Here is a 25,986-nt window from a genome sequence, read left to right as displayed (position 1 = left end):
ACCCAGTTCGCCGGACATGAAACCCATCGAAAAGAAATCGAGGCTCATTATTTCTACAGGGGACTTCGAACGAGTTGTTCGGTCCACGCCACATAGTTGCTGCAGTACGCTGGACAAAAAGAAGTCGGACAAGATACGAGGGGGTATCCCATGACTTTCATCACCTCAGTATATAAAGGCTTTAACATCCTCCTGTCATGATATTGTTGGCAAATGTTAAACGCCGGATCGAGCAATAATCCTTGAGATGGAAAAAGCTTACGTCCACAAATCGTCACGGTTTTAGAAAGCATCGCTCGTGCGAAACTCAAATTGCCCTTTCCTCACATGAGATACTGCGATCCATGGATGAAGGGCAACAGGCTAATTTCACATTCCCAGATTTCCGAAAGGCGTTGGACACGGTGCCACTCTGCGGACTGGTCATGAAGGTACATACAAGACAAGTTCCCATAAATGTGAGTGGCTCAAGACTTAAGTAACAGAACCAGTATGTTGGCCTCAATGGCTAGTGCTGATCAGATGTAAAGGTATCCTTAGGAGTGTCCCAGGGAATCGGGATAGCACCGTTATATAATGGGGACGACAGGGTGAACCGCAATGTGCATCTGTTTAAGGATGCTGTTGTGGACGCGAAGGTGTCGTCTTTAAGTGACTGTAGGAAGATGAGAGATCTGTGTGTGGTGTGATGAATGTAAACTTGATCTAAACATAGATAACTGCAAGTGAATGTAGATGAGTAGGAAAAACAGTCCCGTAATGTTGTAATACACCATCACTAGTGTGCTGCTTGACACATTAACGTTGGTTAAATGTCTAGGCTTGAAGTTGGAAAGTGATTTGAAATGGAACGATCATACAAGGATTGTGTTAGGGAAGGCGTATAGTCTCTTTCGGTTTATTGGCAGGGTTTTAGGGAAGTATGATTCACTTGTAAAGGACACCGCATATAAAACGTTATCGCGACCCGTTCATGAGTATTGCTATAGTGTTTGGGATCACCACCAGGTAGGATTAAGGCAGTGGCTCCTAACCTTCCTTAGTCCATGGACCACTCAGACTACTTTGTTGGTAGTGGGGACCACAAAGCTGAAGAAAAATACTCAGTGTAAGGTAAACATTAATATAAACATCTAACACATTCGTTAAACTCACAAGAAAACGGCATTACTTCTACTGTTATAAAAGAACTCAACATTTTAAATAAAAATTAAATTCGGTTTGCACAAATTATTTTTGAGCTTGCATCCTCTGTAGCAGTTCGGTAAACCTGGGACTAATTAGCTCAAAGCTACACTCACGTCTTCCCCTTCTTTCAGTCGATTGCTGGACATGGTTTTAATTACCAAAAAAGAACAACCCTTGTTCGCTTAAATAAGCTGTATAGTAAGGCATAAGAGAGTGCGAGGAAATTTTTCAAATTTTATTGTATGAAATTGCTTTTTTGCACGAAAACTGCTTAAGAGAATCTGATCCAGTTCCTACAATTCTGGAATCAAGTGAGATCTTCCTGAATTTCTTTTGTAATCTCTCAAATAAGTGCCAAAAGGGTTGTGAATCAGTTTTTGCTTAACTTTAGCATGTGTTTTGCTATACTCTCGGAAGTAATGATTGAATTCATCATTCAGTAATTGCAGATCACTCTTAATGTTATCTTTTCTGTTTTAATAGTTTCATATTTTTCATCATGGAGTGCGTTTAATGTCACGAACACAAATCATTATTTTCACCTATTTTGCCTATCCATAACTGAAGTTGGCAAATAGACTCAAGAAGTTTATCTTCAAAGATAAATATATCTGAAATGGCTTCTAAATACGGTTCTGGAATCTTCCAACTGCAAATTCAGCTAAAGTGTGTGAAAATATCCACAAGAAAAGCTTAACGTAGGAGCTGTCAGCTCAGAAAGCTGTCATAGTAAGACTTAAATTTTTTTCCACGTATAAACAACTCAATCTCTCCTCTGAAATCGTATGATCTTAATAGCATGTTACCTTTCGACAGCCTATTTAAGGTACTGCTTTTGATATGTATCACATTTATGATCAATTGCATTGTACTACTAAGACATTAAGGAAGAGTCTTGGAAGTTAACGTCTGGCGATGTATGATACAATTCGTTGTTAATGTCTAAGAATTCTTCTGTTCTGCCATCTGTACAGAAACCGATAAGCATTTTCCGACATACTGGACTAGTTTTAGAAATATTCGGTTCTTATTTTGATGACGCCGATAACTTGCAGTTCCCGCGAAATTAAATGCTCTTTGTTTTAGTCTTCTAAAAAATTGATGAACACAAGTAACAAACGACTAGAAATGTCGGTCGATTCATCACACTGCAGAGTTAAATATGGCGATATTTTAACTAAAAGAACTTTCATTAAACAAGGTTTCAAGTGTGTTTCATCCGTTGTGAGAAACTGTTTTGATTGCGCTATGAATTTAGATACCTCAAATGAGACTATCGATTATTTCTCAGAGGATGCAAATCTCATACCACTAAGCCTGAATTTTATTATATTTTTTTCGAAGCACACTAACTTTCCTTCGCAGAATTTTGGTAGTCGGTCAGAGAAATTAGGACGAACCGTTTCTAAGCGGCGTTTTAATTTCGATGGCTTCAAAGAAACGTTCGCGAATTTTATTCCCCGTTACTTTAAATCAAAGTAAATCCGAATTTAATGTAATTCATATCGGATTTCCTCTTGGACTAATATCTGAAAATAAAACAGAAATGCAGTCCAATAGAAACATAAAAAGCAAAAATGTAAACATAATGTATTTTCATAATAAAATCAATAAAATAATAATGAATAAATACTTCTACTACATTTATTTTAATTGCATATTGTTATTATGTAATGTTATATTCCAATTAGGTATTCAACGAAATGCACCTAACTGCTGTGAACTTTCTGTAACACAAACATACATAGATATACTCACGTCTATTTCCCCTTTTGTAAAAAATAGTTTGGATTAAAGGATATTTAACATAGAAAAATTGGAACTTTTTTTTGTACGCCATAAATTGATAAGCATGTTAAGGACCAACAGTCAGTTAAACTTCTGATACCATAGAACCACTAAACAGACAAATGCAGTCACTGAGACCGCTGAGCAAGGCAAAAGAACGCTCATTATTGACCGGCTCGTCCCATGCTGTGACGTCCATCATTTTCCGTACCCCGGCCACCCACGCACATTGGCACTCACCGACCGCGCAGCGCTACACCGACCGCGTAAAAGGGATTATTAACTTCAAACGAATAATCGTTTGAAATTTTAAGTCTTTCGCGGATCATATTTCGACTCTTGCGGACCGCTCGCGGTGTTTGGACTACTGATTGGGAACCAGTGGCTTAAAGGATGATATCGAAGCAATTCGAAGGCTGGCTGCTAGATTTATTAACGGTAATTTGGATCAACACGCAAGTATTACGGCGATGCTTAAGGTACTCAAATGGGAGTATGTGGACGGGATGCGACGTCAATTTCGAGGAACTCTATTGAGAAAATTTCGTGTCATTTGAAGCTGACTACAGAACGATCCTAATGCTGCCAACGTACACTTCGCTTAAGGACTACGCAAGTAAGATAAGAGAATTTAGGTCTCGTAAGGAGACAGACAGACAGCTGTTTTCTCCTCGGTCTGTCTGACGGTGTAACAGTAAAGGAAATCAGTAGTAGGCACAAAGTACCTTCCGCCACGCACCATACGATTACTTGATCGGTATGAATGAAGACGCTGATGTAGATTTTGCCCCTACAGCTAATGAAAAATCTGCAGCCCTTCTTTAAGAACCATATGTTAATCTCGTTTCGCCAGATGACTCCATCGATTTCCTGGCACTCGTGCTGCGGTTTTCTGTGTAGTCGAGGCGAGCAAGACACCCCGCCGCACTAATGTCTATGGTTCGTAGAGAAAACTCAAGATGGACATCCGCAGCGATTACTTCGTGGACAAAAAAGCACGCCGATGACGGTGTATTTGCGGATTTCAATGATAAATGACACTTTGTGGTTAAAGGTCAGTACCAATATTACGATTTTCATCTACTTGAGTTACATGCTCAAATGTTTGGTAATAGGTACCAGAGTGCAAAACAATCTGGATCACCACCTCTGATGGTCTCGATGTATGGTGGTACAACATCCACTGTGCGATTTTCATGAGCAGTAAAAGGGTGGAAATGATTGTTGATCTCGCTTCCAGTTTTCTGTACAGGTTCCGGAACTCTCGGAACCGAGGTGATGCAAAACTTGTTTTGATGTGTGTATAATGACTAGCATTTAACAGCAAGCAAGACGTAGTGGCAGCTTGTAACACGATTTCATTGACTTCCCGGAGTTGAAAATATGTTACAAAATGTTTTCACGAAATTTATTTTAGTAATTACGACCAAGTTGTAGCTTTAGTGGGCGTAAATTACGAGGTCGGTCAGCAGCAGGCGTAAGACTTGTTAAGAGTTCTGGTCTACGGGACGGCTTTAAGTTCTTTGCAAAAATTGTAATGTCTGTGATTATTAATAAGTCTTCCGGTCGCTGATGGCATTTCTCTTATCCGTGTAGAACTTTACCAGTGGTCATCCAGCATTTCAATGAGCGATTGAGATTTACGCCTAAGATTGTTGTGCGTGAATGAGATAATGCACCTCACCATAACCATGATACGAGGAGTAAAACAAGGGCTCGTAAAGTGGCTGAAAGCGTTAAAGGTGGGCTAGTAGAACCACGATTTTTCTATTGTGTTGAGACTGTAACTGCTTCAAAGGTTCAATAAAACGCCACAGTAAACCTGTTAGCCACGCATTGTTGAATCCAGTTTTCTACGCCGACTGGAGCTTTATACTAATATACACATGTGACTTACCGACTGTGACGGAGCTTAAGCCTCAATTTGAAATCGTGTAGCTTTTACAGACACAAATATCAGCCAAGTTACATATTCAAAAATATTGCTATTGAATTATAAAAGGTTTTCTTAACCTTTTCCTGGTTTTCTGAACCAGACTAGTTGAAACACAGTTTCCACTTCATCAGAGCAGCACTCACAAATCATGGTAAAATAAAGGTAATACTGAAGTGTAGTTCCCACAAAGGGTTACTTATAATTTTTCTTAAAAACCAAGAAATGAAGTTTTCGTTATTCCGACGCTATCTCCGTGATTTTGAAGGAAGCTAGAATCTGAGAAAGAAATAAAATTAGTGTGAATTTTAAAGCATGAATTAATTTTTTGCTATCTAAAATTCTAGGCTAAGACTACAATATTCCTTAGCGGAAAGTATGCTGATGGTTTTTCTTTGTTTTATTCAGCAAATGTTTTGAACATTTTAAAATATAAAAAATGTAACATATTAAGAATTACGAAAGTCACAAGATTTTCAGAGACTAATCTACAGCTTATTTTGAATGGCTGTTTAAGCTACCAAGTTTTTACTAAAAGCAAAAATTCACAATAAACACGCAATTCTGATAAATGTCTCCGGAAAATAACCATACATCTGGCACCGTATGACTGAACTATCAGGGCGATTGTATCTCGCATTAAGTGACAGTCGTATAGGGTGACCAGTATCCAGCACTCAAACTGACCGTACACTACGGAGAAAGGCAGAACGACCCAGAAAGGAAAGCGGATGCCCGTTGAAATTTTCGTCAGCCACTTCAGACTGATGGTACCATTTACGGACTTCAGAACTGCTAACAATGCCAAATCCTGTTTCGTATTCTGAACGTGCCCAAATTTATCGTCATTAAAATACTGGCAATTTCGCTATGTTGTCGGAAACCATTTTCGTATATATTTTAGAAAAGTTAAATATGCTGATAACGAATTAACTTCTCGACTCTAAAAATTATGCTACTAGTAAAACACTAACGTATGGTCTAGTACCTATCAGCCAGACGCAACGAACAGCTGTGAATACGATTTTGTGTGACCCTTCAACGAATTAATCTCGTGTAAAGTTTTCTAGATGTGTAGTTTTTTAAAAAGTGCGTATTAGCCTATTTCAAAGTAAAAGGTCGAGATATTAAAGCAGCTGTTCAGAGTGTTGTAATACGATCGCCTTCTCGCCGCTAGAAACAGGAAAAGCAGCGACGCAGATGAAGGGCACCGTGAATACGCGAGCCGTTCCACAACCAGGATCACAATTCTCGGATCCGGCGTGAACGTAATTAGTTTCTATAGTTCCCGTCATTACTTAATGTTTCTGCCATGAAGCTACAAATCACAGCCTGCCCCATCCTTCTGAAACTTTACCTGCAAGTAGGTAAATACCTGTATTCTTTTCGTAAACTATACCACCATTACATGTGTAATCCTTTAAAAAGGTATCCACTAGTAAATAAACGATACTACTAATACTGCTACTACTACAGCATTATGCTCAATGACTGGCATTCTCAATGACAACTGCGCGTATTGACGCAGCAGCAGTAACGAAACAGTTATGGATGCTCCATATGTTGAATTAGAATGCACGTCCTCAAACACGTGATTGGATAATAAAACCATTTCGTGACTGTTACTCACACAACCTTTGTCCACGAACAAATCATTTGAAAGTGCAGCAGGTTCACATCTGAATTTGGATAGTAAATGGTGCAGCACTTGCTCTAAACCTTAAATTGCTCTGAACCTCCACCTGACAAAACAAGTGCGTGTAGCTGGGCAGGTTGAGTAATGGGTGTTTCTTTCACACCATATTAATGTCCCATGAGCTTAAAACCAAGTTCATTATATTTGGAAAAATCGAAAGGAACAAGTCTGAATTACTTTCCCGTTATCTGAGCTCGCCATATTTATACGCTTCCTATACAGCAGGTTGCCCTGCAAATGTAAGCTGTAACAGTTGTTGCCTAGAAGTAGGTCGTGCCCTAAATGAAGTTGATGTGGTAACCATGGGCGTAGATAAGACGACGCTTACACAAAATAGCCAGTATCTTTTACTGGGAGCTCGAGTTTGGTATCTGTTCTGAGAATTGATAGCCTAGCGTTCGTTAAGATTACTTTCTCATAACCGCGAGCTGCAGCTATATACCTAAAACTACGCTAGGATAACCTAGAAATAATGTTTCCATGGGATCTTAAATAGAAATAAAACACAGTTGCCGGCCGGAGTGGCCGAGCGGTTCTAGGCGCTACAGTCTGGAGCTTAGCGACGGCTACGGTCGCAGGTTCGAATCCTGCCTCGGGCATGGATGTATGTGATGTCCTTAGGTTAGTTAGGTTTAATTAGTTCTAAGTTCTAAGCGACTGATGACCTCAGAAGTTAAGTCGCATAGTGCTCAGAGCCATTTGAACAAAAACACGGTTGTGGGGGAAACATGTACTGGAATGTGTGTAGATATTTTTTCCTCATTTTAACCAAAGAAACTTCAGCACTTGTCCCACCATGGAGTTAATTCCCTTATTCCTGCGTCACAAAAGTGCCAAGATTCCACGAACACGCCACTGGTTCCAGCTATACACGCTCATAGCAGCAGCTCTCTTCAAACAAAGCTGTCCATGACTCGAGCAGTTCGCAATGAGTCGCGAACAGCAGTGTGAGAAGTGTAAACAGTCGGCAAAGAGGCTGAAAGACTCCTGCCCATGCACTGGGACGACACTGGTCTGGATTCTACTCTGTATTCCGTAACTCTAAGTCTAATCTTTCTTAAGGGGTGTATAATCGTGGCGACACCGTACTCATTCCAGGTAAAACGTTGTCAGATACAAAGAAACAATTAAAAATGTAAAGGTGAGTAAATGGAATTACTGACTCTTGCTGATTTACGGACTTCACTCTTTTTAAGCTGGCTTGTAGCCTACATAGCCAGTAAGTCAACTGAAGGGAAGCAAACTAAAATTTATTCAAAGTATAACGCATTGCAGATTAATCAGCGTACTAATGTTTGATACACACGTAGTGATGATACGTATAAAACCTACAAACATTATATAGGTGTGACTCTTGAGACATAGGACTCCCACTTCAGTGAACAGTGATGGTTCCTGAGACCGCAATCACCCACATCATCTTACGGGAACACGTGTTTCAGTCGAGAAACAAACATAATCATATCAATGTTAGCCGTTTGCAGAGGAACTCCCCTATTAACATACCGGTTGCAAGAGTTGTAGCAGTCCGCCAAGACTTTCCCAAACGTCGGTATTTTATCCTATATCGATTACAAAGCACATTGATCACAGATGTTAAGTATTCTGCTAAAGTGTTAATAGTCTAACTAGATAAGCTTTCAGTATTTTTAGATAAAAAAACTTGTGGCATTGCTTGTGCAATGATCTGAACGAAAAACTTTCTGACAGAATATTGTATTCTGTTACAGATAACAGACACCATGACGCTGCAAGTGGTGGCAGACCTCGTGAACTTCTACAGGGACCTGATGGATAACAGGAGCGGTAAGTGTCTCACGTTCAGAATAATCGTCCAGATGTAAGCAGTTCGCTTCCATCAGGTCATAGTTGACAGTGATTAGGACAACATAATGCTGAACTACTTCACAATATTCAGTTCCAAATGTCATTACAGTTGACAGCCTTTCCGCATTGCCCAGAGATGAGTGAAGGCGTTTCGTGATAACCCCCAAAATTTTAACCATAGCCAGTCAGTCATTATCACCGACTGCTAGAACTCTTTCCGCCTACATCCTCGCTAACTGAGTTGACGTCAGTCACGGACATTTCACAACAAACTTGGCCATAAATACTCTGACAAAAAAATACTTGACTCAGTTGAGCAGAACAATGTAAGCTTCAAATTTCAGTAACTTGATAAAAGATCTAATAGTTTTCTGAAATGTTTATTAAAACTTGTCTTCCTGTTTCTTTCAAGGATTTGAGTTGATTGATTATTTTTACCAATAGTGAAACGTCTCTGCGCTTTAAAATCAGGTAAACTCTCCTTTAAAGTTTCTCTTATTAGGTTCCGATTTCGAATATCTGCAGCCACACACAGATTTTTCGGATCTTTAGTCACTTTCTTAACTTTTCTGAAACATAAATATAGGCCCCTTCACTTACGAGCTTCCTGATGGATCGACGTGCAGTGATGAACGCAATGAATAAGTTACAGTAATGTTTTCTATCAACACTTTCATCTTCAAAAAATAATTTACCCGTACTACAATGAAATTAAGATCCCAGTAGTTTCTCCACGGTCTCAGGAGTTTTCCTTATACTGCGAAGCGGCACTCTGGCATAACCGACGTAGCAGCTGCCAAACATGCTAATCTCCTCCTTCAGAATGAATATTTCAGCGGCATAGTTAGTGATGAACTTAATAAGATACACGCAGTCCTAAGTGTTCTTTCGATTATGCAAAACGAGAATTCGAATGTAGAGAGTTAAGTTTCCATTGGTGGCGATGCATTTTGGAAAATTCCGTTCGGTGACTGGTCTGTGTGTTGAGAAATCAAATGGGGAAACTGCAGTTCTCAGAGTAGTGTACCTGGTTATTTCCTAAGAAATGTTATCAGAGGAAAAAAAATACCTAGGCAGACCATAAAATGATAAAATATGACTGAAACATTTTACGATACCCCAACTACATCAAAATGTAAGGTAGTGTACTTCCGATAATTAAAACCTCAGCAACATTAAAGTTTACTAGCAAATGTGAGTAAATTTTGAGATATCCATATCGTAGAAGCAGATGGAGATGGCAGTGCGCGAGGGTGCCATCTCAGGTTGAAACGCAGATGACGTAGGTGACAGGCTTCGGTTCTTTAGGTCTCGGGGAAACTGCAACTTTTGTAAAAAAAAAATAAATGGCCTATGGCAATCATATACGACTTACCACAAAATAAATAGGTATCAAACGAAACATGACACCACGTAAAGGTAAATTTTTGTGATTCTAATAGCATTCGCAGAGTAATAAACGTTCAAATACAAACGAAGGAAAATTAGCGTTAACCGTCCCATCGACGATAAATTCATAAAAATGGGTAGGTCGAAAATGAGGAAGACCGGTTTGTGTCATTCTCAAAGAAAATAGTCGGTTGTCCGAATGACTGACATTGCTTGTGTAAACGAAGGCTTTGAACTCTGTTTCGCGGGATTGCAATCTAGTGCCTCAGACAGTGCACCAGATAGCTCGATCTTTGTCACAGTATTCATACAAGAGCACAATCGGTCTTACTTCAGATATGAGAGATTTCAGTGAAATAGTTGAGAAACAAGCTCAGCAGCCGTCATCGCATTTCTGATAGTGCGAGTCGTTGGCGCAGTTGGCGAACATTATTTCCCGTGTGTCATGAATTCAGTGATAGGCAGAGCAACATAAGAGTTCACCAAATGGGCCACCGATTTTTCTCTTCTTTCGCACAATTGTGGTGCCGGGTGCTTATAATTTAAGTGCGGCTAATCAGAGGTCTAGTGTGGGCTGTATTTATTGTATGGGAGCGGAATTTAGTAGAAATGCTAATGTTTCAATGCGGGACCGATTTACGCTGGAAAAAATGGCTCCAGTTTTGGCCACCCGTTTGCAAGTCTGCAATGTACAGCATCTCGTAATCATCTCCTATGCTCACATTGACAAATTGTGTACGGGGGCCAAAACTGGAACTAATTTTTTCCGGCGTAAATCGGGTCCGCATTAAAGCATTAGAATATCTACTAAGTTTCGCTACCATACGATATTTGTAGCCCACACTGGAGCTCTGTGAGTAGTTGTCCTTTAATTATAACCGTCTGGTACGTACTTACTGTTAACAAATGCCGACCTAGTAGAATGCGCTTCTATCTTGTTTCCGAGAAAGAGCTGCAAACCTATTGGCCTGTTGAATACCACACGAGGACGCCAGCCGTCGAGCAATGTAGCTAACAAAATAGGCACCATGCCTCAGTTCCTAAAAATAGTCACTGAGACGTTCTACCTAATTTCTTGCCAAAATCGGGTTTAGCTCTAAATACCGGTAGCTGTCATAGCTCCCATACTCGACCAGTGTTCCATGTGTGTCCTGTTTGATGCGTCAAGTGAACAGAATGGGATTTCCTTCTTCGTGTAGTGACAGTGAGCAAATGTAATCGCTATCTTTTACTGATCCTTTGTTTCGACCAATGCACAAAAGATAAGGGGGAAGAATGTGAATTTAAGGCTCCGTGTCAACAAATCACAATCTGCTTATGTGCATGTTTGAGTTCCATTGGCCCAGTGAACTGAAGATCTCTGACTACTTCCATCAGTTTCACCAGAGCTGTTCATAACTGGAAGATAACATAAGAGTGGTGATAAATTATTTTGCACGTTCTCTCGCGGAGACTGGCACTAAAATATATTTCTATGTTGTGTATCTCGCATTTGCGGGATGGTTTCACCATCCTAGAGGTCATTTGTACCTTTCCGGAGACAATTTTTCTGGATCACAGAAATTAGTGGAGGAGGAATAATATCTTACACCACCTGATAGAGGAATCGTAGGGGTTAATCCATATTCAGTTCACACCATTTCTACAACGCTGAAAAAAGATGCTTTGCACCATCAGAGTCCGCGTCTCGTGGTCGTGCGATAGCGTTCTCGCTTCCCACGCCCGGCATCCCGGGATCGATTCCCGGCGGAGTCAGGGATTTTCTCTGCCTCGTGATGGCTGGGTGTTGTGTGATGTCCTTAGGTTAGTTAGGTTTAAGTAGTTCTAAGTTCTAGGGGACTGATGCCCATAGACGTTAAGTCCCATAGTGCTCAGAGCCATTTGAACCATTTTGCACCATCAGATTCACAGTCCGCGATGCTAGCACCTACAAATAATGTAACTGAACGTTGTCCGAGAAAGACAAAGACCCTTCTTTGAGTCCCGGTCCGGCGTAAAATTTTCGTATGTGAACACATGAATGCAACACCTGCTCTGCAGCAGAGCCAAGTTTCATTTCGGAAGTGCACAGCCGTGAACTATGGCTGGTCCGACCTCTGACGCATATGCTGACTAACTTACGATCCTTCAAGAAAAGAGCGGTCAGTTGTTTGCAGGCGTCCTTGTAGTCATGCTAGTCGTCGACGTAGACATTGTGCGAACAATGATCTACTGAGTAGTTAATATAACCTGTAGGTAGCCACACTCTGCAGTCGCTTGTCCCGACCAAAGATGGACAGGACCAACACTTGGCGGTCGTGGATCGGTAACACGTTCACTGTATCAGGGAAGCAGTGTGGTGCATCAAAAGGACGCCGTATATCCGTCAGCAATCGTCTGTTAAACCTCCTATAGAGCTTTTAACTCCTGTATAGATTCTCAATACAACAGATTTTCCGCTTCTGCCAGTGAAAGTAAATGCAGCATTTCACTTGCCCTTTTAGAATATTTAAAGTTCTCAGGCAAAATAATACTTAAATGTGTGGTTGCCCCCTGAGACAGAGGAGGCGACAATTTTTTCTTAAATACCACACATTCTTCCGAAACCCATCGCAAAGTGGTGGTTGGGTCGTATGTGGAAGGACAACTAAGATGGGTAAAAGAGTACTTTTACATGCATGCATGAATGCATGCACAGATAACATTCCATAACTGTGCAATGAACTCTCCACGAAAGGCACCACAAACATGCAGGTTGTAGTCAAACTTGCCCTTTACTTGCATGAGCTTTCTTGGAGATGAATAAACGAACTGTTTTTGATCTGAAACGAAACAAAACTAAACAATTTTCAGACAGCTACCTTTCACACGATAAAAGTGAAGAGCGTTTGGGAATAAAAAATAAATTTTAGAGATGTGAAAATGCAGCCCTCGGCGGTTACGAACATTGGAATCCATTCTGACTGACAGTGTTGATAGCGGGCGAACTATTTGCACAGCGCTGAGGATCTGTTGCCGCCAGCTATTGGTTGCGTCTTAGCCTACATGTCCCAGGGTAGGTATAGCGTCACCTGTGAGCACTTACATGCACCGTAGATTTCTTTCCATTAGTTTTCATACATACTTTACATGTTACCGATGGCTTCTAGAGCCATTTCGGGCCGACACGCATTCACAGCGAAGGCCGTGTGCGTCAGTACAGTTTATTAGTGTGTGATAATTTACTTTTTACTGAGTGTAAATATCCGTCTAACAACTGTCAGCTTATTGGCGGCGCATTGCAAATGGAGAACTGGAGGGGGAAGAAAGTGAGGTAGCTGGGTGGGGGGCAGCGGCAGAGAAAGCCGTGGAAGTATAAACATAAATATAGTACAGGGCGTTACAAAAAGATATATCTGATTTCACAGAGCTATCTTCTACGTGAATAAAATTGAAACTTCGAATAATTTTAACCTGTTCATAGAACTAAAGTTTTTATTTTCAAGGAACCATCCGATTTTACAAATTCATATTTTTTTACATCCATTTAGATGCAACCTTGGAGTAATTTTTGATATTACTTTCAGAATCAAAGATTTCAATTAGCTTCAACGAATGTTGAATGTGCCCTCCACCGGACGCGCGAAAATCATCTAGATGATAGTCAAACTAGTCCCATAATTTTGCCAGATTGTTTGGAATTGCTGCAATACTTGATGTTGCTATGAGGTTTCATAGTTGCTGGAAGGGTAAGCAGGTAAGCACGTAGACATATTATTTCACAATCTCTCTCAAAATAAAAAAAAGAATACGGTGATATCGGACGACCTTAGAGGCCAATGATGTAATAAGAGATGTTTACGCCCTTTGTAGTAAATCTATCTTTGAGGCAGTTCATTGCTCAGAAAATCACTTGACATAGTTGCAACTGAATTACATCTGTTGCCACACAAAGCACAAAACGCCGTTTGTTCTGCATAGCTTCTAAAACACGTTCCTACCTAGGGAACTGAAACCTGGAAGAGGGAATGGAATAAACTGAATGAAAATACAGGAATTAAGAGACTGAATGTATCTTTTTCCCGACGTGGGCTACCTCACAGGAATTTTTGAAATTACTTCCCACAAATAACAGAAATTCATACTTTTTAATGTGATATGTGTGTTTAATCAGTTTTTACTGGAGTTTCATCATTTTTGTCTTGAATAACTTGGAATTTTTATTTTGTTTTGATGCCGATGTGACACTCGTGCCTTGCATTACCAAATTTTTTCGTTCATCAGTATATTTCAGTTGATGAAACTTTTCCGTAGAAAATATTAGTGTAGCTTTTCTACTTCTTTTAGATAATCAGCTGATGTGTAAACGGCCAGTTTTACAGCGGAAAGAAGGCAGCAGAAAGATAGGCATATCTACTAAAATCTTTCGTCTCTTTCTGGGAATGAATAACAGTGGAGGACAATGACGAGAGTACAGATGCCCTCTTAGGCTTGAATGAGCGTAACAGGGAGTCCAGTGAGGATGAAGATCACCAGTATGAATGTAAGAGCATTTCAGACTAAGACGATAAAACATAGACATAACCTTAATGGCAGGAGAAATTATGCAAGTTTCCTGAAGGCTCGGTGTTACTTCCACGATACAGCAAAGAAATTGTGTTCAACTAAAAAGCACCTTGGGAGATCAGTGGGCGCAACATCAATACTAAAAATATTTATTTTAGATCAGGTAACTCAAATTTTCAGAGCAGCTGTTCCGTGGAACATGCCACTTACGGTCCAGTGAGAGCAGTGTTTCTCTTACAGTTTTAGAAACGAAAACCCAAACTTTAAGCAATGGTTCTCAGAGAAAACAGGGATAGTAAAATGCCATGAGAGTTAAACATGTGAAGAAGGAAAAAAATGCTGCAGAAGTTTTTGACGCTGAAATACGGAACAACAAAATCAATGGAATGTTCGTGATGTATTCTTTGCATAAGCATTCAAACAGCAAGGAATTTAAGGAGCAACAGCTAAAATTGTTGGTCTCGTGAAGACATACTAACATAAGGGCATGTAAACAGTGCAGAAGGAATCAAACCTGGAGAAGCTGGTTGGCTTGAAGACCGAGAAATAATGGAATAAAATTAACAGATGAGTCGTAAGAAAGAAATCAGAAATAAAGATGAGAAAAGAACGAACAACGTTGTCGAAGCGAGAGAGTACTGGTTCGCTGATGGACAGAAAGAAGATATGTGAGGTATGCCGAGAGAAAGGTTAAGCCGATAACAGAAGGTTGACTCTCCTTTGGCTTTGGATCAGACTCAGATTACTGGGTAGTTGGTACTATGGCTGAAATATGTTAGGACGTGGAGAAAGATTAGTATTACACTGAGGTGACAAGTCATGGGATAGCGATTTGCACGTATACAGCTGACGGTAGTATCGCGTACACAAGGTACAAAAAGGCAATGCATTGGCGGAACTGTTACCTGTACTAAGGTGATTTCTGTGAAAAGGTTTCTGTTTCTGGCCACACGACGGGAATTAACAGCCGGCCGGCAGAAGTGGCCGAGCGGTTCTAGGCGCTTCAGTCTGCAACCGCGCGATCGCTACGGTCGCAGGTTCGAATCCTGCCTCGGGCATGGATGTGAGTGATGTCCTTAGGTTAGTTAGGTTTAAGTAGTCCTAAGTTCTAGGGGACTGATGACCTCAGAAGTCGCATAGTGCTCAGAGCCATTTGAATTAAGCCTTTGAACGCGGAATTGTACCTGGAGTTAGCCGCATGTGACACGCTATTTCAGTAATCCTTACGAAATTCAGTACTCAGAGATGTATTGTGTCAAGAGTGTGCCGAGAATACCAGAGTTCAGTTTCATCAACACGGACAACGCAGTGGTCGACGGCCTTCAATCAACGACGTAGAGAAGCGGTGTTTTCGTAGAGTTGTCAGTGCTAACAGACAAGCAAAACTGAGTGTAATAATCGTAGAAATCAATGTGGGAGTACAAAGAACGTATCCGTTAGGACAGTGCGGCGAAATTTGGCGTTAGTGCCTTTGCTAAAAGCGCGAAATCGCCTGCGCTCCATACAATATCAGTTGGACCGCAGAGTACTGTAAAACCGTTGCCTGATCAGACGAAACCCGATTTCAGTTGGTAAGAGCTGAATTATCAGTTGCTCCGTTTGCCTTTCTTACCACAGCTTGGTGCTATACACCTCCAGTCACCAAATTCCTATGACAGAATTGTCAACCACTTCCTCTACAGACGAATGTCCGATGAGCAACATTTTTCATACTGAAATGGGATTAATCTGTAAAGTGCACATTTCTACATTAATTTATCACCAATATCGGTATTCCTGCATCCACAATAAACGTGCCGACGTGAGTAGCTTATTTGAGAGTGGTATAAATCCAATTACACCGAAGCACCGAGAAACAGTTTGTCGGTAAACTGCAAATCCTGAAGCGTCTGTGAGTTTTGCATACAGTTTTTTTATTTAAGATATCGTTATGTTTCACAGTACGGATAAGGCCAAATATTGGCCTGCTATGGAATACGCATTCTCGGACAACAATGTGTAGCCTACGACGAATATCTCCTGAGTCATGGAACCATAGGCAAACTTTAAAATTAACTCTCCTGAGGCTGCCGGCTGTGTCTGATCTCGTTAGATGAGAAAAGATTAACACTGCTGAACAGGTCACAAATTGTTTTGGTGAACTTGATGAAGAAGTGACACGAAGTGATTCCACCCTACTAACAACAAAAGTGCATTTACGACGGAGACGTTGCTGGGCTACTTCAGATTATCTTTGAATCGTGTACAGATATGAATATGGGGGTGCTTCTTTCCTTTAACTGTAGAGCTCTCGTATGTCACGGTCATATACATTTCTTTGCGATTACTAAGTTTTTATTTTCGTTTAAAAATTTTTCGTTTCTCTTATGTAATGATACTGACAGAAAATTAACACACAGTCCGCACTGTGTATTCGATAATTACTACTATGAATGAAATCTCACTACAAGTAAACACTGTTTATTGTATGTTACTTTTCGTGTAGTATGTTTTTTATGGCCACATAATACCTGTAATATATAACGCTGTTAATGCCTGCATTTACCCAGGTAACTATTTATGGCTATATGCTACTGAAACTGGGCGTATTTATTTAACGCACCAGTGAAGGTGTGTAGGCAGACGAACTGAACTTGAAGGTGCAGTTACCTGCTTCTTCTGCAGCACAGATGCTCACTTATCAGCGCAAAAGAAAGTTTCGAAAGAAATATATTGTTGTTATCTCAGCAATGAAGCCTCCTGAAATTCCGAGCGTACAGTTCTCAATCGATCATAATATAATCCACCATAATTTCCTACGGATTAGCGTTGTTTCTCGGCTGCGACTTTGCTGTCATGGTATTGCCTTAAGAGTCTCCTGAGTTATCCAAAACGAAATGTTAAGAAATTTAATTCCCTCATGGCGTTTCACTCTTTTAAATGTCACTTGGAAAGCACCGTCGCGTCGAGTACAGTAATCTTTCTAAGTAGTCACTATCAAGCACCAAACAAATCACTTATAGTAAATGGTCCGTACATTAATTTCTAGAGAGCCCATCACGGGTTGGTATGTACTCCAGTGAGAGGAAACTTTTAGTGTTAGGTTGACTACTTCCCACAATTTTTTTTCCAATAAAGTATTGATCGTAAAACAGAATAGCAGCACCTGAAATGTTGCCGCAGAAAAATGCTGAAGCTAAGATGGGCAGAGAGGATAATTAATGAAGATTTACTGAAACGAACTGGAGAGATAAGAAATTTATTGCCTATCACTAAAAGAAGAGTTAATAGGACACATCAGGTATGTAACGGAGCTGTTGGTGTGGGGAGTGGTAAAATTGTAGAGACAAAGGGTTGCCTATAGTGAGCAGGTGCAACCGGTTGCAGGTTGCCAGTTACACAGAGACGAAGAGCCTGACACGGGATAGGCTAGAGTGGGCGATAAACTATCTTCATAATGAAAACAGTAAGACATGTAACGCCTTACGATAAAAAAAATCCTTAAAGATGCCTTCACAGAAAGAGAACTGGAGAGATAGTGAAGACAGATTATTTAGTATTATGATTTTACGCTCTGTCCACGATGTCGTAAGACGTTCAGTATTTTTCAGTTATAACTAAGATGGGTAATGAAATTGCGCCGCATCCTTGAGGCAAATACGGCAGTACTGAAAAATTCATGTGATAACCAGAATCAATGAATCCAGATTTTTCGGATTAGGGAAAGTCGTTCCATTGATTCGTTTTACACCAAAAGCGAAAGGAGGGTATTCCCCAGCTATCTTAGATACCTAATTTCTTGCAGACTGTGCACATTAGCGTAACTGAGAAAGAAGTGGCCGAAAATTACCGTGGCAGTGTGTATGCACCTATGCTGAGCATCGAAATGATTTACGGACACCACGGAAAACAAATGAGGATGGCTGTACTAGAACCGAACACTGCTCCTCACCTCGATGTGTGATTTACAGAGTGAAATGACAGTAAAACTGTAAAAACGCTGCAGAAATAAGAGCTCGTTACATTTACAATCTTCTGGGGAAACGTAGACTGAAAAATTCTCCATTTCTTGTCGCGAAGGAAGAAAGAGAATTAAGACAAAACTGAAATGAAGACAGGATCGTGCAAGGCTCTGACTACCTTATCTGCCTTAGATTTACTTAGCGGGTCGCGTGTGTGAGACACGTCTTTGTGACGCAATCTTCCTGCCACCTTATCTCAGATAACGCAGCCTTCGTGGGTTATGCAATACGGCGCTCGTTGCACTATTCCCGTCTAGCTGATATAGCAAACACAGATAAATTTATCGTCGTTTCCTCCCATGTCCTAAAATTATTTGAAACCATCTAAAATATTCAGTAAAGTAAAACGAATTTTTTAGTTCTGACGTTTGTCACTAGACATTTTAAGACAAGGGGAAAGAAGAATTATCCAAAGACAGAGTTTCTGTAGCTTTCCGCTTGCTTCCACAGAACGAGGCGGCACAGTACTCTAATTTCGAAGAACGGCAGTTCAAAACCACGTCTGCATATCCACATTTATGTTTTCCGTAGTTTCACAGGATCACATGGCCGATTTCCTTCCACATAAATAGGGAAATATTGAACTGGTGAGCAAGTACGTCTGACGTTGGTACTCTCCGGTTGTGTCGGGGCGCTGGTTAATTACTGTATGTTTCTTTCTGGTTATGCCGTCTTTTGGTTCCTGGTTAGCATTGTCCCATCCACTGAGGGTTCAAGTAACCATGCACAACTGCGTCGGATTTCATCTGTGCCTTGAAAATGACTGTGTTCACTTGTAGAGCTGTCTGCGGTTGTCGAGGAGGCGTTTCTCACAACCCTGATTATCTACCTTAACAAGAACCTGTCAACTTAATTGCTGTCTACGACCAGGTGAGAGGTTCCAACGGACACCTTTGGGTTTTCCATTCTCAAAGCACCTAAGGCACTGTGACCTTGAGTACAGCCGGCCGCGGGGGTTTAGCGGTGCTAGGCGCTCAGTCCGGAACCGCGCGACTGCTACGGTCGCAGGCTCGAATCCTGCCTCGGGCATGGATGTGTGTGATGTCCTTAGGTTAGTTAGGTTTAAGTAGGTCTAGGGACTGATGACCTCAGCAGTTAAGTCCCATAGTGCTCAGAGCCATTTTGAACCTTGAATACACTGACCACTGTGCAGTGGTGGAAAATATGGGACTCGCATTCGATGAATTTCAAACTGCGTCTGGCCATTCAAGTTTACGTTTGTCACGTGAGATACGATGAAGCGGGAATCCCTGCATTTACTGAACAGGCAGAGGAAAACTTAATCGTTATACGTCCACCTTCTGAGTCCTGCTCCTTGCATTTCATAAACATTCAATATTAACTGCAGAGTTCTTTATATTTGGGCAGTTCTTAATTTTTGATTCACATAAACTAAAGCTTGAATATTTTAAACGTTTGCTATAGCAAAATTATGATACATGTACTATCATTCTGTTCTCTTGCCTTCATTACTTCATCAAAAATTCAAAGTTGAACAGGACATAAAAAATCCGTGGATCGGAAAAAATATATTTGGTGGCTGTCTCATCGCTCTCGAGTTTGAAAGTTTTCTGCTGTGTTCAAATACTGAAAATGTCTCCTCTGTCGTTTGCCAGCCGTTCGTGAGCCATTTGGTCTGGATAGTTTCTTACTGATGTCAGGTTTCATATCTGTTGTTTTCATTAGACGTAGGAAGCGATTCATCCAAGCAGTCATTTACTATTCCGCTTACCGAGCGAGGTCGCGCAGTGGTCAGCACACTGGACTCGCATTCGAAGGACGATTGTTGAATCCCGCGTCCGGCCATCCTGATTTAGGTTTTACGTGATTTCCCTAAATCGCTCCAGGCAAATGCCGGGATGGTTCCTTTGAAAGGGCATAGCCGACATCCTTCCCTAATCCGATGAGACTGATGACCTCGCTGTCTGGTCTCCTCCCCCAAACAGCCCAACCCCCAACCCAACTATTCTGCTTGCTTAGAGCACCCCTTTTCATTCTTAGCGGCACTGCTGAAAGTATTATTAAGGCGAATACCAAGGGATTACTGGCATACAGCATCACACACAAGCTGATTGCTTGGCGTATTTGCTGAAAAGAGCGGTTTTTAACGGTTTCAGAATGAGCAAATAACACCATTCCGCTGTAGGAATACGGTTAGGACTTAAAAGGTACTGCAGTAATCTCATCAAAATTGTTTGACAATCTCATGTGTGGGGATGCTAGTCAAGGAGCAGCCGATTCAGCCATCTAAAGATAGCAAGCACTAAATACAGAAGTCTGCAAGCAAAATTATACCTCATTTTAAATCATCTAAAGGCTTCATTACCTACTTACTTTACATTCCTGTTAACTAACACTGATAAATAATGTTAGGTAGTAACATACCTGGAAAACTCTGTAATAGACATCAGCGTACTACCGATTTTATTTCGTTTATGTGACTGTTCAGAACGTGGGTAACATTTAACATCGTAATTTTAAAAAAAATATTGTATGAAATGTACCTATTTTACTAGTAGTTATTGGCAAAAAAATAAAATAAGGAAATGGCTACCAGGATTTTTCGCAGTCAATTCAAAGGCACTCTTCGTACTGCAACGTTAGCTTCGTTACTTGCATTTCAAAAGCAAAGTCCTACATCCAAAATTTATGGAAAATCGGTCATCTGTTTTTCCCCAGGCCGTTTCCTCTCTTCATTTCCCTTTTCCTCTGGTAGAATAGCAATTTTACTAAAATTACACACACTGATGTAGAATATATAAATTCCCACAACAGCCCTGCAGAAAGATTCTCATTAGCAAATAACAACTTAGGCGAAAGAAGAAATTAACATGTCCGAATTCCACAGTGTATGTCCTACCTATGAGATGTAAATTCGCTGAGTACACAACTTTAATTTTTCGTTGGGAAGATAAGTGTCCAGTGGTTTCCCTGCCACTAAGGTAAACAGAATAAAGTGACTACTATATTCACGTCTCGGCTGGAATTAGTTCTACCTTAAAGGCTAGTCTACATAGCATCGAAGCAATTAAGATTCGTTACCGGTAGGTTCGAACATCGCGCAGGTATTCAGAACACTTAGGGAACTAAAATGGGAATAACTGGAGGGAAGACGAAGTTCTTTCAGAGGAGCACTATTAACAAAATTTAGAGAACCGACATTTGAGACTAACTGCAGAACGATTCTAGTGCCGTCAACGTACATGTCGCGTAAGGACCACGAAGATGAGAGTAGTGCTGTTAAATGGAGGCATATAGACAGGAAAGGAAATAACTGATAGTGTTGCCACGCACTATACACTGGATTGCGGAGTATCTGTGTAGACTTAGACCATTTGAACTGTGAGCAGCAGCACATTAAGATTTCATATCCGCATTCTAGGAGTGGTGGTGTCTATAGTCTTAACTATATACCAGTTCCGTACAACACGCACTCTGCTTTCTGTTTGTAACAGATTATAAATGTTACTTGTAACGGCCTAACCGCAGTCATTCTTGATATATTTACATTTACAACATCTTAAGTCCTTTAATTTTAAGTCGTTTTGACCTTCAAAACGGTGAGGAGTTTCTCGTAACGCTCACACACACCTGTAATATACCAGGCGTTACGAGATCGCTGGTATCTGTGCCAATGACTCAGCGTCGGCTGCCGCCTAAGCCCCTGGCAATATACTTAGCCGTCTGTGTATGACGTTATGTACGTAAAACAGCATTAAGCAAGTCGTTAAGGTTCCTGACATCATCGTCTCCCCGTTTTCCCCCTCCCTCTCCCCCCTCTCCTCCCTAATATCTCTCTATCTCTATCTCTCTCTCTCTCTCTCTCTCTCTCTCTCTCTCTCTCTCTCTATCTCTATCTCTATCTCTCTCTCTCTCTCTCTGGCACTTGGCTGTTTAAGAGAGATTGATCCGCTGTCACAAATATTCATCCATGAAAATGAACATATAAAAATTGGTGTCGAATCTTGACTACGCGCCCAATTGGTGACTTGCTAATGTACGGGCTAGCTGACACAGAGGCCGTTATCGGCAACCAAAGAACTACAAATTTACAACTGGTGCCAATAAATACTTCAAAGTTCGATGATTAATATCAAATTCATCCACAGATTTTCCTTCATGTTGAAGAGTGTTGTGAAATGGGCTGAATCTCTTTGAAAGACCCTGTAGCATCGACAAACCTATGCCCAGGTAATCCAGAAAACGGTTTACATGTTATCGACGTCTAATCCTTTACCAACACCCGTAGAAAAGAGTAAAAGACAAAAGATACAGCAAAGCATTTCCATTTAATGTTGTCCAATGCTGTGGGAGTTCGCGTATGGCCTTGGCTTGTTTCTTTCAACAACTTGCTAATGCCCAGAGCAATCTCTCGGATGGGCAACTAATTGGATGCTCACGACCAAGTGGCGTCACCACATGTGCACACCATTCACTGGCTTACGAATTTACACTCCCGTATCTCTTCTGTGTTTAGACCTAGCAAACATAGTGCAATCACCTTCTGACAGACTGATATAGATTTGAGGCGTCAGAACGGGACGTGAAAGTGGCTATTGGGCGGATAGGATGCGCCAACTCCCAAGTTGCGTACACGTTAATTTGTACCTAGTACACGGGGTCGCGTGTAGTGTTAATAGCACTAAACTGAAGTCATTAGAACTCACTAAAAACAGGGCTATGTTGGAACACTACACTACGGGGTTGATACTCAACACTGGCAATAACTATCCGCACGCAATAAGGCGCATTTTAATGCGTGTATCGCCATGTGCATCTCACCGGATTTTGATACAACCAGTACTTTCCATAGCGTTTGGGACAGAAGACAAACTATTATGTCTTATAAGGCCACAGCTGAAAAGAAGTCTTCCGAGGATCCGCTGAATCTGCAGTTTCACTATAAGTGACTGGGTATAATCTACTGATCTGATACCTTTTCCCTCGAGTAGTTGATCGAATTTGGCTTCCAGCCAATGTACTCCACCCACAACGCACGCAATAGGGCATAAGCTTACAAAACCAGTGGACATTCCCATGCTGGTCGGGTGGTGTCTCGTCCTTTTGACGTCCAAACAAAATGGGCGCAAATATCGTGCTCAGTTATTGTTCTCTGGGGATGCAGTGGTGGCATGGCGCCTTCTTCCCAGGGCTATGCCAGTCGCGAGTTCCACTAACAAGTATGAACCAGATTACAGCCGCACTTTCAAGAGAACTTGGAAGGTGTATTGTTGTTGTAAGCAATGTCAGAATAAAATATAGTGGAGGATATTGGTTTATTTCAAAGAAATGAATTTGTTTCCAGAATAACACATTGAAATAGATGATGAAATGATTGTTTTGAAACTTAATTGTATTGTAGTAGTTATTTCTTTTCCTGCAAAGATCCGATATAAATGGTAAAATAGTGAACTATCTACTCCCCTTATGCCGCTGATGTTATTTGAAAGTATACCCAATGATTAAAAAAAAATTCTTTTTATCTACTGAATGAGCCCTCATTTATTGTGTGCACAAGTTTATGGATAACGTTAAATGACATCAAATCTGGCTGCTATCATGATCACAAACCTCACTTTAAATTGAGAAAACATTGCCCCACCCCCCCAATTCATTTAAAATTATGGTTGTTTGACCCAGTGTACAACTACCCAAAAGACACTATCACGTGAACAAATTATCTCAACTGTGAAGTCTAAAGAATATTATCCAGAAATACATCATTAAACCCATTCGCTGTTAGCGGAATTTTACTTCAGTTGCATCTCTACAAATTATTACAAAAATTAACAGGATTGCCTCATGCTGGCTAACTCTGATGATGATAATATATGAATCCAGAATAAATGGCTTAATTTATCCAAGCATCTGTTTCACACAATATTCATTAAAAAGAACAAGCAGGTCCAAATGTAGCTAAAAATATGGACTTTATCTGAATGTGTCTGTATACACGGTTCGTTTATTCCAACTGCTCATTCTCAGAACGGTCCGAGCCTATGTGCACGGACGATGGATCTCTGAATCAGGTGAAACAGGACCTGGTAGCGAAGTATTCACACCCATCTTTACCATTCGCCACTTTCTCAAACAGGACTCCAACGTTCCTTCAGTAGAACTGTAACAGCTATTGTCGCCATTTGACCGAACTCATTGAATGGCTACTTACTCGGTAATTGGCATAGCGCCTCAGGGAACATGGTTTACGGCAACATACCTCCCTGCTCTGAAAAACCACCAACCTTACTGTACCAATTGCGTTAACGTAGAGAGAGCGTCTGGTGGGTTCTGTACCCTCACACGCTCTGTTATTTTCAGTGGGCAGTTGTCCCACACCACTGTACTACAGGCCGTGGCCACTAGTGTCTGTCAGTTCACATGACTATATGTAATGTTTACCTACTTCCAGATGGACCTTTCTATTACCACGAGATGTCAGAGTTCGTGGCACATCTTCGTGCCCCCTTCCTCTTATTGGGGGACTTCAATGCCCATAATCTTCTGTGAGGCGACGACACTGTCTCAGAGGCAGAGTACTGGAACACCTCCTTTCAGAATTGGACGTCTGCTTACTCAACCCATTGCAGTGTGTCCCACAGCATGTTTCCAGCTATTGATCTCGCAGTTTGCAGACCGAGTATCTTACCCCTGATTCAGTGGTGTGTGCGCCAGCGACCAATTTTCTATTCTCTCCCTCTCCACTCGGACATCTAGAACATGCTCCACATTCGTCACTTCGGAAAGCTGACAGGCAGGCTTTCTCCTCTGCAGCGACGTTTGCAGCCAGTCGTGTGACAGATATCAACAAATTTATACAGGATACTATTGATACTACCACTCATGATGCAGCAGCAACGATGCCCTATTCCTCCTCATTCAGACGGCCGCCATTGCCGTCGTAGTATGAAGACGTAGCCACAGCTATCAGGGAACACCACAGCCCCCTTTGACGGCACAAGCGCCATCCCTCTATGGATAATTTAATAGCATTCAAGAGAATCCAGGTGAAAGTCCGGTTTTTAATAAAGAAAAGGGACCAGGAGTGTTGACAGCAATATGCCTCAACTATGCGATCCCACACCCCCATTGTCCCAAGTATGGATTAAACTCCGCCGTATTTTGGCCATCCACCACTCACGGCGGTTCCTGGCATCCTTGTCAATGGTAACACTTGCACTGATCCCATGGTACTTGCCGAATGTTTTGCAGCACACTTCGCTGAAGTGTCCACTTGAAGTAATCATTATTTCCTGACCTGGTAACATTTTATTGAGCGCCACCTGCTATCTTTCCAGTCATACTGCGCTCTCTCTCTCTCTCTCTCTCTCTCATATAATGTCCCTTTCAGTGTCTGGGAGCTTCGCAGCGCTTTAGTGGAGTGTCGAGTTATGGCTCCTGGTCCCAATAAAATCCACAATCAAATGTCCAGACCTCTTCGTGCCGACAAAGTGAAACATATCCTTGGGCTTCTCAATCGCGTTTGGTGATACCATCTGGCCACATCACCTCCTGTCTACACCGCAAGAGTGGGATTTCTGGGGCAGTTTACCCATTCTTATACAGAATTTCCTATCTCTTCAATTTTCTGGGGTCTGCATAGGTTACTCTCAGCAACCAATACGTACAGGAAACTGAAATCC

At 41.2% G+C, this 25,986-nt stretch overlaps 1 protein-coding gene across 2 annotated transcripts in view; it reads left to right on the top strand.

The window, feature by feature from the left end:
• The window catches only part of LOC126297673 (elongation of very long chain fatty acids protein-like), a 173,301-nt gene that overhangs the window by 69,598 nt on the left and 77,717 nt on the right, over positions 1 to 25,986 (top strand). For both annotated transcript variants that reach the window (XM_049988779.1, XM_049988780.1), the window contains exon 2: positions 8,336 to 8,411. In XM_049988779.1, the coding sequence (XP_049844736.1) occupies positions 8,348 to 8,411 (64 nt within the window). In that variant the 5' untranslated portion in view covers positions 8,336 to 8,347. The remainder of the gene's footprint in view (positions 1 to 8,335; positions 8,412 to 25,986) is intronic.

The sequence above is a fragment of the Schistocerca gregaria genome, chromosome X (assembly GCF_023897955.1).
Source record: "Schistocerca gregaria isolate iqSchGreg1 chromosome X, iqSchGreg1.2, whole genome shotgun sequence".
NCBI lineage: Eukaryota > Metazoa > Arthropoda > Insecta > Orthoptera > Acrididae > Schistocerca > Schistocerca gregaria.
This window is presented reverse-complemented; position numbering and strand designations above follow the sequence as displayed.